The sequence below is a fragment of the Carya illinoinensis genome, chromosome 2 (genome assembly GCF_018687715.1).
Source record: "Carya illinoinensis cultivar Pawnee chromosome 2, C.illinoinensisPawnee_v1, whole genome shotgun sequence".
NCBI classification, from domain to species: domain Eukaryota; kingdom Viridiplantae; phylum Streptophyta; class Magnoliopsida; order Fagales; family Juglandaceae; genus Carya; species Carya illinoinensis.
Window position 1 is genome coordinate 3,473,659 of NC_056753.1, and position 16,345 is coordinate 3,490,003.

Sequence of the window (16,345 nt, forward strand, 5' to 3'; positions counted from 1 at the left end):
CAAAATGAAGCTATGCAATTGTTATCTTCTTTCGCTTTCTTCTCACATTCGTGCATAAAAAATCAAACGGATGATACTATTAGACTCAACTGATTGATTCCCCTAATTTTAATTTCTTGTTTCCTTTTTCCCCTTTAAAACCCCATAACAGCAGTTGATTCAGCCTTTTTTAGCAATCATGTTGGATTTAGAAAATATAGTAGAGAAGGAAAACAGCTGATAAAAACAAGAGGAACACTACACTTTAATCAATTCAATTTAGAAAATCTATTTCTCATTAAATCTTGCCACCAGTTAAGCGAACACAACAGCATACAGGAATCATTATACCAAAATGGTAAAATGATATCTAACAAGCCAAAATCCATTAAAGCAGCAAAAAGAAAACAACCCCTCTATGAGACTATGAGCGCTCAGAACAGCTTAATTAGAGATTAAGTTAAACAGAAAACCCCCCTCACTTAGGCGTCAGAAACCATGAGCCGCTTTGCAGTCTACAAATGATTTTCTGACCTTTTCCCTTCAAGAAGCTAGCATAGAAATGATGCACACTAACAGTATAATCAGCAGCACAACACAAACCCATAAAGCCCATTTCTTGTTCTTCTTCTTCATTTGATTGGCATAGTAAAGACTGTTAGTTCCACCATTGATAAAGCTACCCACATTGGCCAAGTTCTCTTCGATATCATCAATCTTTTCCCCTTGTGTCTCAACCATAATGGCCATGTCAATGAAGACCTGATGAAGCTTGTTCAAGCTCCTCTGAATACCCATCACAGCTTCATGCCTCTCTTTACTCCTCAAATTCGTCTCGGTTTTCTCTTCAAATAGTTGAACTTTCACAGCCCCTGAAACCATCTTTTCAATAACCTCCTCGCTTGGTAGTTCGCCGGTTGCAGTATAGTACCTCCTCTTGAGATCTTCCTTATGATCTGAAAGAATATTCTCTCTCAAGGATTGGAAATCATTCATCATTTCCTTAAGTTTGACTCTCAAACCATTTGTTACAGATATCCTTGTCCTGTCAACCGGACTTCCCTCTTTATATGCTTCTGAGACCCTGCGATTGGTCACATTGGATCGATCAAGCGCTTCTAGCCTTGCCTTAACAATCATGGCTTTTCTGAGAACTGCAACCATGTCTGAGTCCATTCGGTCTCTTAGCCCTCGAAGAACTTTAGCACTGTGGGTTGACTTTGTCTCTTCATTCAAGTGTTGAAGATCAAATAAGAGATTGGTTATCTCTTCCATTTCACCCTTAATTACTCCAACTTCTTGAAAAAACTGAGAGAGGTTATGTTCCTCAGTGTGGTTGAGTTGGCCTGCTTCAAAATCAAGATCTGCTTCAAGGTCCTTCTGGGCCTGTTTCTTCAGTTCCACATAACTTAAGAATGATTGTGTCATGAGATCATTCATCTTTAAAAGAATTTGCAGTATCCACCTGCAAAAGTGTCAACAAAATCCATTACAGTATTAAATGCATTCAGAGCTTAAAAAGAAATTTAATTTTAAAGAGAAACGCACGAACTTTACCCTCAAAAGATTGAAATTTTGGAGGGACCTCTGAGGATCCACTGTTTCCCTTTGAGTTACCGCTCCAAGAGAACTAAATCAAACAGGTAAAAATAAAAAAACATGAAATTTGGGACGTATACAAGAAAACTACACATTAAGGCCACTAGAAAATATCAGACACTATGGACAAAATGGGAAACCGTTCTTTCACGAACGGCTTTGGCAAGAATGAAAAAGAAACTACTGCATGGATGACTGCTCAGATCTTCGGCAATTCAAAGTTCAATTACTAAAGAAAAACCATAAAGGAAGAAACCAAGAAGGAAAAACGATGGTCGTCACCTAAAAAACCATGGAAATCCAACGACTTCAAGACTGGATTATACACAATGAGAATGAAAACCCCCGTATATTACCAATCGAATCAACGGCATTACGGAATCCAAAGAATTCCTAAAACTTCTAAAACATACGAAAACCAAGAAGGAAAAGAAAGAAACTCAAAAGTGGGTTTCCGTAAAACCTTGGAGAAATCAAAGGCCTTGCTCTGAGAAAAAGCTTGTTGATTTCCGAAGTTCTTCCTTCTCCCTCCGGGTTTATATAACACGACGGAGTTAGGGTTATAGTGATGAGAGCAAATTTTTGGGTTGTGAAAAGAAGAAGAAACTCTTCAATTGAGGCTTTAGAGAGTGGGAGGAATTGCGATCATTCAGTTTTCCTTGCAGTTATATGTAACTGTCTTGCTGTAGGTGTTTAAAATTCAAAATTCCGTTGAGAATAGAAATAGCCGTTGATTTGCGAGGAGGCACTTGTGAATCTCTGCCCAAACATAAGTCGGTTGCTCTATGGACACCTTAGACAGTACGACAGCGTTTCATATTTTAGTAGTATATAAAAAGCAATGTTATTTATTATCTCAATTCTCATCGTCCCATGACGTAACAGATCTGATTAAAGATTATTTATTATATTTCACTTGTGAACTTATTATCTAATACCACGTCATGGAATGATGTGAAGATAATGAGAAAATGAATGATAAATAGATTTTTTCTATCTTGTTGATTAAATCTTAAGGGTACAAAGTGTGAGTTTACAGTAGTTTGAGAGTTTAATATGTCAATTTTGATAGTTTAGTGCGTAAAATGTAAACTCTTAATAGTTTGAAAATACAAAATGTATTTATCCCATTCAGAAAAGACTTTCAAAAGTCATGTAGAGTAAACATAGAGGAATTATATGTTTTGACATAAACTATAGAAACTGCACAATACTTGTAAATGAGCATAAGATTTTGTTTAGACTCAATTCGTTCAATAAATAAGGCGAACTTGAGTCGATATTTTGCTTGTCAAATTCAAATTTTATCTATTCCTTGGAAGTTCAGCTAGTTTAAGCAAACTAATGCTGCAAACAATACATGAAAGAGGTAACATGACAATTTATTTTTATTTTTATTTTTATTTTTTGTTTTTTTTTTTTTTTTTTGCTATCTGAAGAGGTAACATGACAATCGTACGGGGGATAATCTGCATTTGCAGGACTTACAACTGCTCAACTTTAGCAAAACACTCGTTCAGGAGGAAATCATGAAGCTCTGATGAATATTTGTTGGGGAAAGTCCTATAATGGTCAACATGCGGTGAAGATCCAAAGTTGAAAGACCTTACTTTTCTCCCCATCCTTCTCTGTTCCTCAATAAAGAACTCTACAGTCTGAAATGGAACGACTTTGTCGGCTGTACTATAGAGGTAAAGCTGAGGAAAATAAGACTGGGTTTTTGAGAGATTGGAAACAACCCTTTTTAACCTCCTGCAAAACAAAACAAGCATTAATTGCAATCAAAATTCTGGCCATTTTTTTAAAGAGTTCTTCTACTCAACAGCCTTATACCACATACCTGCTTATGTGGGTCTTTATTTTTTATCCTTTTTTTTTCCCCTCAGCATGTGTGTGGTGTAGGGCTGCTGAGTAGAGTTTTTCTTTTATCCAATACAGCCAGCTACTTATCATCTAGGAACAGGAGGATATGCAGTCGTTTGATAATCAATATGACAGCAAAGTTACAACTGTATGATATTTGCAGTGCATTTAGTTAAATAATATGGTAGCAGTGTTAAAACATGATAACAACACACTTACCATTCCACATCAGGCAGTTTTAGAACCACTGCGAAAAACTTCTCTAAGACAGATAGAAGCACTGTTTCAATTAGTGGAGGTTTATTTTCTTGCATCTTTGACATGTTCATTTCACTGTTGAATTCATTCAATTCTCCACTGTCAACTACAGGGTATACTGCAGAACTGCGTTTCTTCAGTATAGCAGTCGCAAATCCTGCTGCCCACACCTGTCAAGGTTAAGACAAGTTAACATCTAATATCTTTATACTTGATTAAAATGAAGTGTGGATAACATCCTCAAAGAAAATACTCATTAATAAGGATGAATTTGAAAGGTGAGAGACTCAAATCAATGTAACCGCCAAGGTATTCAATAGTGTTAGAACAGTGACATTCCACCATGAATGAGGGTTTATTGATAAGACTATGGGGTTCCGTCCTCTTTTAATTTTTTTTGAAAAAAAAGAGTCTACAATCAAAATGATGTAACAAAGGACTGAAATTTTAACTTCACTCAGAGCTGGAAAACGTGGTTGAAGAAGGATAAACAACAGAGGATTCTAGTAACTGAAAGTAAAAGGTTTTAAGAGGAAAGGACAGGTATTGGACATAGGAGACAAACAAACTCATTGGTGGCCCTACTCTTGGTTTCCAGTATGAAAAATCATTCTCCAAGTCCTGGAATAGAAGTAAGACTCTATCCCCCTACAAAACTTGTCAGAAATCAGAATCCTGAAGCCAGTGAGCCAAAATGGCAATTCGACGATATTAGAACCTTGATCTAGGTTGAAACATTTAGTAACAAAAGAGATGCACACTTCACTTTTTAATTTAATCATCACACCCCATGCCCAAAAATGCAGTTGCTGTGCGCATTAAAGCTGATATTGATGATATTATCTTAAATTTGAAAATTGAGACTGGTTGTTTAGAAACTAAATAATTATCCACAGATGCAACTCTAGTAAAACCACACTGCAGGGTTACGATGTTGAAACAAATCAGGCAAGGTCAATAATGGTTCGGTCGAACTGCCTGGGGTGATTTGGACAGTAGAATCTACTTAGGTCACTTCATCACTGTTTAAAAATCTTAGTTGCCAAGTGCCAGTAAACAAAACTTCAGTTCTTGCTTTTGAAGTATTGCAGCTCACTGCATTCTGTTAGATTAATGGGAGATTTACCTGGGAAGAAAATGCTTCAGAGACAAGAATCGCATTCCAAGAAGAGAAGAATCACAGATGAGCGTCCAAGACAAAGTGGCCAAGGGATACCACCAAGTAAGAGTTAAATGTAAATCGAACGCTTTCAAGGCAAAGCAAAGACGTCCCAAGTCCACTAGATAAGTTACCGGTTTGCTTAAAGATCCGATTTTCCTCTCTTCTTCTTTTTCTCTTTTTGTTAGGATAAATAAATTTCTTTCCCATGTCAATGATGGCACAATCAATATGAATCAATGAAAGGGGAAGAAAAACCAGCATATGCATTGCTATGCCACATAGCTGCTTTGACAACTCAGTTAAATGGCATAGCTGGACATTAAAAACTGAGGTAGAAATAACATATAATCGATAATGCTTATAACCATAATTGAACTAGTTTCAGTAGTAACTCTAGTTGCGATTGTTAGCAACAAAGTATCACTGAACTAAATGGGACAGCCTCACAAGAAAGATGTAGCAGCCCAAGTGCTCAGTCCAATTTTCACACGCTCAGACTCTTACCAAACTGGGGAGGGGGAGAGAGAGAGTGTTATATCAATGAGCATTAATTCATTTTAGCTACTTTATAGTTTATATACTCTAAGGTATGAGGTGAGTTGTGTTTATCAACCTGTAGATTTGAAGGCGATACTTTAGTCAACTGAAGTTCAGTCCATTAACATCATCTATATTTGGTCATTAGATATTACCAAAGAAATAAAAAACACACACAACCGCATACACAGACAGTTTTCATCTCAGACGTACATAACCAATGCTATGAAACATGTAAAGATCCATGGGCTATCAATGAAAAGAACAAACATATTTTTACTTTACGAAAGACTTGGAAAACCATTAACAGAATTTCAACCGGGACGACATAAAAACCTGAGGATTAAACTGGTCTCCTCCTCCCGAATCAACAATGCAGCCTTTGATCTTATCCATCAGGTCCTTTCTACCCTCGAAAGCATTAAGAATGGCGCCATAGCTGCAACATGAAAACAATTATGAAAATCGCCAAAACAGCCCACAAACAAGTATCTCCAAATGTGTAAAGCAAAAAACCATGAGAGAGTTTGACTAATCAACCTAAGCCAACCCGTGTTGCTAAAGGTGTGAAAAACCAAGCATCGTTCTCTACCGTCCTCCTCCCTCTCCGATACCCACGAAACGAGCTCGTCAGCAAGCGCCGACATACGCTGCTCGAGCCTTTGGCCCAAATCAAAGCACAGCAGCTCTCTCACTTCAACCACGAAAGTCACCGCGTGAAGGCCCCTGGAGTTGTACCACTCAACGTATCTCTTCAGGTGTTTGGTCTCGGCCCCGAGCCAACCCAACAACACCACCGTTACGACGCGCTCTTTATCACCCAAAACCCCCGAATTACTCCCATTCACAATAGAATTCCCCGGAGAACGACTCCAGATGGAAACTCCGCCATTTGAACGGGACAGGAATTGGCTAAAACTATCTGTCGGAATTGGTGAAGTAAAGTGCTGGGAGAAGGAAAGAAACGAGAAGGGATTCGGATTGGAAGGGACAGCCGAAAATGAAGAGTGAGCGTGTGAAAGAGAGAACCGCGGTCTTATCTCTCGACGAGTGACCGAAGAGACTACGAGCGAGGGTAGTGAGTGTGCGGTTCTGGCGAAGACTTGGCGATTGAGAATGGAATGACCGCAAAGGAACTTCACCGGAGCTTCCATCGCCGGAACCTTGAAAATTCGAAGTAGATATAAGTAGAAACCAAACAGCCGTGACCTAATTCGGTGCTATGGGGTTGTGATATGGAACTTGAATGCAGGAGCAATGGTACAAGCATATACCCACCATTTTCGTAAGGAACAGGGAGACCGTTAGCGCCAGACTGAGAGCACATAGCACCCCATTATTCTCAGTAATTTTGGAGAACTCCCCGCCATTCAAACCAAGCTCTCTCCCGGTTCCCCCCTCCCACAATTTGGTAACACTGACCCAAAAAGTCTGGTTTTCACGACTACCCTACCCTACGCTACGGATCAATAAACTTTGGGTAGTTCAGCGGAGACCGATGGAACTATCGATTGCCTTCAAAATATTGGTTGGGTGGGACTACGGCACTGCTGGGCCTCCCGCTAATGCATTCTGTCATTTTTTTTTCATTACTTTTATTTAAATTTTTTTTTTTAATTTTACAACATTATTAAAAAATATTTACTGAATCACTAAATAATAAAAAAATATTTCCCAGAGGAGTCCCAAGCGGGAAGCATACCTTTTTCCATATTGTTTTTGTTGTTTTTTTTTTCTCTTAAATATTAAGAAAAATATTTAGTTAAGAAAAAAAATAAAAACAAAAAAAAATTATTTAATACATATTTTTAACAGTTAAGAAAAAATAACAAAATATAAAAATAATTAAAAAGCACCCATCGGTGCAAATGCTTCGGTAGAAATTTCTCTTAAACTTTCTACCACTCTCCAACAACCTTATGTTCTCTTTGATCAAACTCCCAAAAATGCATCATTACTGTGGTGTAAAAATAAATCAAAAAATTGAAAAATCGGTCAGACCAAACTAGACTAGTTGGTTAGGTTCATTTTTTGACCAATTGGTCTAGAATCAGTTCCTTTATTTTAAAAATCGATTAAATTCGGTCCAGAATCGGTTTTACATTTTCTAATATCAGATCGGAATGGTTCACATATTATATATATTTTATTATTTTTTAATATTATATATAATTATGTATGAAATAATATATTATAATTTATAATATAACATTTTAATCTTAAACATGAATAGTTATTTGATTATATGTTTTAAATATAAAATATATATATTAAAAACATTTTATTATCTAATAAATTCTCAATATATTTCTTTTGATAAATACATTAATAATATTAATATACTTAATATATTAAAACTGAAAAATCGGACCAAACTAGACTGGAACCGGTAAAACCGGATGTACTAATTTATGAGGGTAATCAATGTGTAATCAATTTTTGAAAATTTAAAACCGGTACATCCTGGTTCGGCCTTAAATTTTATCCAAAACCGGACTGGTTACACCATAATCATTAACTATTAAAGAGAGAAACTTGCAATTCTAAGTGCTAGTTTGGATGAAGGAATGCATTAAAATCAATTCAGTTCAGTCTAATTTTAACCTAAATCTAATATTTAAGCACACAACTCTCAAATTATTAAATTCGTCTCAATTTAAAATCTCATTGCACGTGAGACCTATAATTTTTTTTAACTTAACAACTCTTTATATGTAAGACTCACAACCTTTTTCAACTTCTTATAAATAAGACTAAAATTATCTTAATATCTAAATACATCTAAACTTATCTTAGATTGGTCTCACAGAACTCACTTCATTATCTTAACTCATTACTATTCATAAAATACTGAATTTAACTCAACTCAACTCAACATCCAAATGCAACCTAAGAATTCTTGAGTTAAATTAGTTTTTTTTTTAATCATAATAAAAAATGAGGGTGATGTCGTAAGTTCTCTCGATAAGGTCGAGAAATATTCTATTTGCAAAAATTAAAAATAGATGAAGAGGTGATCAATGCTAATTGTATTTAAGAAAAAATTATAAAAAAAAAAAATATTTATTTATGTGTCAGTTATTGATATACTGAAAATTATAAAATTAAAAATTAAAAAAAAATTAGTAAAATGAGTCTTATTCGTAAAATTATAACTATATATAACATTCCTCCTTATTCAAAGGTACACTGTTACTTTTGGTAGTTTGGATTTCAAAATGCAAAACCCTCATAATCAAAGGTGCAAATTATTGATCCATTTAAATATTTTTCGACGAAAATACTCCTGCAATTTCAAACTCTCAACCCTTGATAATTTGGTGGTTGTTCAGTTTTCGTTTTAATTTAAATCATTTTTTTTATATATAAAAAGTTGATTAATTGTTTTTGAAAATATTTTTTTTATAAATGAGATGTAGCAATTTATGAAGCTTCACATGTATTTAGTTGACTGGTCCTCTTCAAATTAACCTATTCCACAAAGAGTTATTTAAAACAAAATTACATACACTCCTAAACCTAATTACCTCATAGCATTGGAGAAGTTTGACCAAATTTATATATTTATTTATTTTTACTTGATATTCAACACGAAAATTGATTCATAAGATGCATATGTGTTATTGGGAACGGAGGATTTGGATTCTCTCAATCTTTTGTCATAACTTTGATAAGGATTAAAGTGAGATAAAATGATACATAGAGTATATATTGTTATAAGAAAAATGTTACTATGCTCCCTACTTTATATCATGCACTATGCCTCATTGTGTGACACCACAATGTCCTACCACGGACTTATGAAAAAAATTTAAAACATATAAATAACAAGGTAAAGGAATTTAGGATGATAGCCTCTCTCTTTTTGTGTTTTCGGAAGCCATTTTGTCTTAAATATGAAAAATAATAAACACAATACTTTTCACAATATATTTCACAATCATATTTTAAAATGAAGGGTATTATTGTAAAATACCATATAAAAGTAACACCACTTTACAAATATATCCTCATTCATTTTATGTGTATCATTACTCGTATAAATTAGGGGCATAATAGCATTGCCCTTAGAAAAATTCTGAATATAAGTCTACACACTATATTTTTTTTATTTTTTTCTTTTACCAAATGTTTGGCATATGGATAATGAGTAAACGAATTCAATTAATTTAAGAAGAATAAACTAAAAAAAAAATTGTGGTGTGTGGGTAGCAAAGCTCCTTTGGACAAAAACATTTTCAAGATTTTTGTGCAAATCCATTGCAAAATGTGGTTCCAAAAAGACACAAACCAAAGCAAGAAAACCATTACCATTGATGGCGTTTTTGTGAACTTCCATCTGACTGTTCAATGAAAGAAAGAGTATAACGATATAGCCGCCATGGTACCCTTCTATTCCATATATTTTAAAAAAATTCTATCCTATAGTCTCAATAGACAGAGTATATGACAAAGCATCTTCGTTAGCGAGCATGGAAATTTCAGGAAAGAAAAGACATATTTTTGCAATTGTAAATACCTTGGGAGACGAGTGTTATACGCTCAAAACCGATCATCTTCATTGTCATCACCGATGTCTCATCTTTGTAACCATCGTATTCTTAAATCAGTTCTGCTATATACCCCCGGGGAGTAACCCGCCGGGCCATCTCTGCTGACGTGGCAGTTGCCACGTCAACCAGTAATTAATTAAAAAAAAAGGTAACGCGGGATTGCGGGGGGGGGGGGGGGGGGGAGGGGGGACATTTCACGTGATTTGAACTATAGCGCCATTCCCATCTTCCAGTCCTCCCACCTCACCGACGAGCTTGCATTTCACATTTTTCCAGCTGCTTTGATCTGCCTTGAGCGTGGGAAAGAGAAGAACCCGAGCGAAGAAACAGAAGAACCCGAGCGACGAAACCTGCGCAGGAGCCCAAATCGGAACCAGAGACCTAAACCGACGAGCTTTAACTGGGTAGGCAGCTTTTTCTTTCATCTACATTTTCTTTCATCTGCATTTGTAGGTAAACATTAGAACGGTTTGATCTGGGTTTTTGCTCTGCCGTTGTCGTTCTTTGTTTGTTTTCCAGAATTTTTTTTTTTTTCTGTTGCTTGGTATTCATTTGACAAAACAAAGCATGAAATGTTTTTTTTTTTAATAAGTACAGAGAGCGTGAAATGTGTTAAGAATAAAAATATTTGATTGTTTTTTTTTTTGAACAATTATTTGATTGTTTATTTCATTATTTCTTCATTAACAATAGTTGATTATAAATGGTTTCTATCTTTATTAGCATGCACAATCTGTTGTTAATATATAAATGTGGCACCAGTTAATGAAGATACAATCTGGCACTAGTTGATGAATATAAATGTTAATATATTCATGTGGTAAGAGACTTGAGGTTGCAATTAATATTATGTGGTCATATGATTAAATGGAATTAGAAAGTATTTACGATTGTAGATTTATTGGCTTTACTTAATTGTTGACAGTTCTATTATATTTTCCCAGCATGGGAAACGAGAAAGAACAACCAACTACGCAAACATCCAATAGCTCAAATCCCCCATCTAAGGTATGTATGTTATATAATTGGAAAAATATTTAACATTGGTACTGTTTATAGTGTGTTTTTCAAAATACATTTTGAACTTTATCTAATAACATGTTAGGCCAAACCATCAACTAGTCAAAACATTCCAAATTATATGTCTGGTTACTTTGGACTAATGCCTACGTGGTCACCAACTTTTCTACCATATTCGGCTGGTAACCAATATCCAATCAACATACAAGTAGTGATAACTTATCCTAATTTATTCTTAATAAGTTGGCTTTGTTGCAACTATTAAAAGAATAAGCTGGCTTAATTGCAATAGTTTAATTGATGACCTTTTATAATTTTTTGCATAATGCTGGTTACTCATTTCAACATATTATGGAACCTCCGAGTCATATCAGCAATACAAGCTCTGCCACGAGCAAAATAGTTGATTCAGGGCTGGATAATACTACTGATGGTGGGGAATTTGAAGCGCCATGTGGATCTCCTATAGTTGATGACTCTAATAATGGCAGTGCCAAGAAATCTCAGAATGTCTAAGTGGTTGATGATGATACGATTGATAAGCCAAAGTCGGGAATGGAGTTTAATTCCCTTGAAGAGCTATTAAGTTATTTTAAGGAATATGGTAAAAAATGCAGGTTTGGGGTGATGATAAAACGGACTGAGAGAGAAGAAGATGACTCTGTTAGATACTTCACTCTTTCTTGTGCCCGTGGTGGGAAGGCCTGGAATAGGACTCTAAATGTTGCCAATCCAACAGGAAAGACGGAATGTAAGGTAAAGATTAATGCCTTAAGGCAAGATGGAGTGCTTCGGTTGACGACAATACATAATATCCATAACCATGGCCTAAGTCCAAAGAAATCTCGCTTCTTTCGATGTAATAGAGAAGTTAGTGATGCCGTAAAAAGGGTCCTAGATACAAATGACTTGGCTGGCATCCGAGCGAATAAGAGTTACGGATCTCTCGTTGTTGGTGCGGGTGGATTTGAGAATCTCCCATTCTTGGAAAATGATTGTCATAATTATATTGATAAGGCAAGACATGTACGACTTGGCGCAAGTGGTGCTGGACTGCTCCGACAGTATTTTTTACGGATGCAATACAAACATCCTGGGTTTTTTTATATGATGGATATAGATGATGATGGGAGGTTAAAGAACGTCTTCTGGGCGAACCCCCGTAGTAGAGCAGCATACCAGTATTTTGGCGATATGGTCACATTCGACACCACATACCTAACGAATCGATATGGTATGCCGTTTGCACCATTTGTTGGTATAAACCACCATGGGCAGTCAATTCTATTGGGAGCAAGCTTGATTTCTAATGAGGATACCGAGACATTTGTGTGGTTATTCGAGACATGGTTGCAATGCATGGATGGTAACGCTCCGAAAGCTATTATCACTGATCAAAATAGAGCAATGAAAAATGCAATCGCAATTGTCTTCCCAAATACCCGACATAGATTTTGTCTTTGGCATATATTGAAGAAATTTCCTGAGAAGGTTGGCTCATATGGTTCGTACAAAACTGGGATCAAGAGTGCATTGATGAAATGTATATATGACACCCAATGTGTTGATGAGTTTGAGAAATGTTGGGATCAGTTGCTTACCACTTACAACTTAGGAGATAATCCGTGGTTGCAGAGCCTATACGTTGAGCGTGAGCATTGGGTACCGGCATTTTTGAAGGAGTGTTTTTGGACTGGAATGAGTACAACGCAGCGAAGTAAGAGCATGAATGCATTCTTTGACGGTTATGTACATTCTAGGATAAACTTAAAGGAGTTTGTAGACCAATTTGATAATGCATTGAAGAAAAAGATTGAGAATGAAAATCTCGCGGACTTCCAATCATTTAATGTGCAATCCCCTGTATATCTAGATCTCCGATTGAAAAGAGGTTCCAAGAGTTGTACACGATAGCTAAGTTCAAAGAAGTTCAACATCAAGTCAACGGTATCATTGACTTGAATCCAAAGTTACATAATTATGTTGGTGCAATAAAGACATATATGGTTGAGGATGAAGTTTGTTTGGAAGAGTTCACTAAGTTGGTTAAACATTTTGTGGACTTTAGTGAGGAAGATGCAGTTGCAAAGTGCTCATGTGGATTATTTGAGATGAGGGGGATATTGTGTCGTCACATTTTGGCCGTATTCAGGTGTAATGATATTAAATTTTTGCTTGAAATGTATATTTTAGATCGATGGAGGAAGGATATTAGAAGGCGATATACATTAATCCACAGTAGCTACGATACAGGGGAACAACACGCAGATTTGAATAGATATTTAAGTCTTTTAAATATTTGTTATCAAATGATTACTTATGCATCGGGTTCGAGAGAGAATACTGAGGATGCGAGAAATAAGTTATATGCAATGATTGAGTTGTATCGTGCTAATCAAGAAGGCCCATCGATGACTCAAATTGGTTCCAATGTTGCTTGTACGGCGAATGACACTATAGTCGGTGCTTCTGGGGAAGTACGTAGTCCACGTGTTGTGTGAGGCAAAGGCAGACCTCCATCTTTAAGTAGAGCATCCAAGATGGAGATAGACATGCAGAAAGCTAAAGCAAAGACGAAGAAAGCACCAGCAAAGGGGAAGCATAAAGAGGTGCAAATATTTTAATATCTGCATTTTATTTATATGATATTAATGATTGAGAGATTTAATGTATATTTGTTTGTTAATTAATTATTAGCGGAATGGAGGAGATACCCAGGTCGTGGATAAAGGAGATACACCTGTGACGGAAGTATGCAGGAATTTATTTGGCCCTTCTGAGATGGATGTCTCTAATGTTGGACATATGCAGGTATAATAATAAGTTTAATTTTATTACTAAGTTACAATATATGGCTGTATAACTTACCTTTCATTTCCAGCAGGCTATTCCCGAAAGAGAAAGCGTGGCTATCGACATTACTAGAACCCAGTCTCGAGAAATAGCTATTCAGAGTCAAGAAAGCGTAAGTGGTATCAAACTTTTTCTCCAAGTTTAATCCTAATTTTTATGTGGTATCAATTAATATTTTGGGTTATTATTTACAGATGGAAATTGGGTTGGAAAAATCACAATTGGTGCACTTTGGGTTGGACGGATCACAACCTTTGCAATGAATTGAGGAAGTGCTTTTGATGGTTGATTTTGTTTAAATATATCGGGTCATTTATTGAATGTATTCCTAGGATGAAATATGTGTGTAATGATTATATTTTAGGGACTTTCTTGTGCACTTGAATTTGTGAAATGAATATTTTTTATGTATTTGATTTAATGATGGAGTGCACTTTGTTGTGCACTTGGATAAGATGATGAATATTTTTTGTGTATTTGAAGCACTTGGATGGATTTAGCTAATTTTTGTGACTTTATTCCACTTGGATTGTGCACTTTGTTGTGCATTTGGATAAGATGATGATTATTATTGAATGTATTTGAGGCACTTGGATGGATTTAGCTTGATTTCTGTGACTTTCTTCCACTTGGATTGTGCACTTTGTGTAGATATTTATTGGACAACCAGCAAGAATGAACCTGGAATGGAGTGGAAAAAAATTAATTATTGTAGGAATGAACCTGGGTCCCTTGGTGGAGAATCACTAAGTAAGAGGTTGTATCAATTTTGTTAAACTGATAGGATGCAGAAATAACAACTTTCCTTTGTATTTTTTAAGGCTAAGCAAGGACTCTTTTTGTTGAACTTGACCAATTGACAATTAAAGTGTTGAACTTGACCAATTGACCAATTAAAGTGTTAAGGTTTTTTTCTTAAACCTTTTGTCTCCTATATTCTCAAGTGAAAAAATCCTCCTCTAAATACTAGCCACTCGGCTCACTCCAGTTATATATGCATTGGAATTGATGTGTTGTTACTTAGTGACTAGTGACAGTATCCCACATTTCCTAGCATAACCTTTTATTGGACAGCACCATTAAAAGGTTAAGCACCAACTCCTTTTGCATAACCTCGTCGCTTTTATTGGACAGCACCATCTGCACCCTCTCGAGGCGCTCCACTATCTTACGGAGCTCAATCTCCCTCTTTCCGAGCAACTCAAGTAGCTTCTCAACATCTCTTTCTTTCTTTAACAGTTCATCAATTCTTTCTCTATATTGTAACTCAGTCATTTCATTACCATCCAACCACTTGAAAAACTTACAGTATGGTAAGCCCTGCTCATTTCATTTAATGCATATATTAGACATCTTTGAACTGTACAGTATATTAATCATTAGATACAAAAAATGTTTTACGCAACAACCACATGTAATTACCTGCGTATTATACTTTGAACACCCTAAGAAGGACCGTCTAGGATTTTTTGTAGTAGTTGACCATTTTAATGTGGCTTCCAGCTCGCAGAAGCACAATTCTTTTCCCAAAGTACGTTTGGGAAAAGATGATGAAGATATTGATGAAGATGATTTTGACATTCTAAGATGAACCCCCATAAAAAAATTGAATAACAGTTGAATAATGATGCTGTTATTAATGAAGAGCAGCAACTTTTGACAAATGTCTATAGTTGGTACAATATTGTGGAACCTTGAGCTCTTAATCAACTTAAAATCAAGCAATAGACAGAAATTTTTTGGAGGTGCTGGTTTGGGTCCATTATAGCTTTTTAACCCATTCATTTTTCAAAATTAGGTTTATATCGAATATATATATCTACTGACGGCCGGCCTCCAAGATTCGAGGAATTAGCTAGCTAGCAATTAGGCCATCATGTGGCCCATGCACCATGCATACATGCTGCTTCTGATCGATCTAGCTTATAAGTACTACGTACTTACAATTAAAAGATGATCATATGCCTACAATTTTAATTAATTAAGGTTAATTTGTGTAGTATATATTATAGCAGCTGACATTTTGAAAATTTATATATATATATATATATGTCCAAGAGATTATGTAGCTAGATAAGTGGATATGGACCCAGGAAAAGAATGGCAAGTATAGGGTTAAAAGTGCATATCGATTCTTTAGAGAGAGACAGATCAGAAGCCCAAATGCAAGCAGAATAAAAGCTCGTTGACATGCTTTATGGAAGCTAAGAATTCCTAACAAAGTTTCTCAACAATTCAACTAAAATCACCAAAATCAACTAAGGGCCTTTCATCCCTTTTGATGAATCCTGTATTCAAAAGACAATTAATTTTACAGACTAGACTATTAAAATGTTACACATTTGTTATATTCTCAAAGAATATTCGATAAATTTACACATTAAAATAGAGGAAGTTCTCTCAACTTATTTTGGAAGAAAATCAATAATTTATAAGGAGTATTTTTCAAATTGAGTCTCCATAATCCTACTCTTGATCACGAAACGTGAATCTAGAATTTCATGCCATTTATTATTATTAT

At 35.6% G+C, this 16,345-nt stretch overlaps 3 protein-coding genes across 3 annotated transcripts; 1 reads left to right on the forward strand and 2 right to left on the reverse strand.

The window, feature by feature from the left end:
- Window positions 1-243: 243 nt before the first annotated feature.
- On the reverse strand, window positions 244-1,419 carry LOC122297328 (syntaxin-112). Its single transcript, XM_043107364.1, has one exon. The coding sequence runs from the start codon at window positions 1,417-1,419 to the stop codon at window positions 523-525; it is 897 nt and encodes a 298-aa protein (XP_042963298.1). The 3' UTR covers window positions 244-522.
- Window positions 1,309-6,944, reverse strand: LOC122297318 (transmembrane protein 53). Its single transcript, XM_043107353.1, has 7 exons — window positions 6,677-6,944; window positions 5,939-6,561; window positions 5,735-5,837; window positions 3,661-3,869; window positions 3,067-3,330; window positions 1,537-1,609; window positions 1,309-1,444 (listed from the first exon to the last, which is right to left on the reverse strand). Exons 1-7 carry the CDS (start codon window positions 6,677-6,679, stop codon window positions 1,412-1,414), a joined length of 1,308 nt encoding a protein of 435 aa, XP_042963287.1. The 5' UTR covers window positions 6,680-6,944; the 3' UTR covers window positions 1,309-1,411.
- A 4,582-nt stretch (window positions 6,945-11,526) lies between these two features.
- Window positions 11,527-12,885, forward strand: LOC122301612 (protein FAR1-RELATED SEQUENCE 5-like). Its single transcript, XM_043113019.1, has one exon. It carries the CDS (start codon window positions 11,527-11,529, stop codon window positions 12,883-12,885), a length of 1,359 nt encoding a protein of 452 aa, XP_042968953.1.
- Window positions 12,886-16,345: the final 3,460 nt, after the last annotated feature.

What these genes read in the sequence shown, in the direction of transcription:
- LOC122297328 (XM_043107364.1), bottom strand. Translation starts at nt 1,419, where the DNA reads ATGAATGATCTCATGACACAATCATTCTTAAGTTATGTGGAACTGAAG.
- LOC122297318 (XM_043107353.1), bottom strand. An exon ending in AAACTGCCTGATGTGGAATG is followed by an intron (nt 3,331 to 3,660) that starts GTAAGTGTGTTG and finishes TTTGTTTTGCAG; the next exon opens with GAGGTTAAAAAGGGTTGTTT. An exon ending in TTTGCTAAAGTTGAGCAGTT is followed by an intron (nt 1,610 to 3,066) that starts GTAAGTCCTGCA and finishes TGTTTGATTTAG; the next exon opens with TTCTCTTGGAGCGGTAACTC.
- LOC122301612 (XM_043113019.1), top strand. Translation starts at nt 11,527, where the DNA reads ATGGAGTTTAATTCCCTTGAAGAGCTATTAAGTTATTTTAAGGAATAT.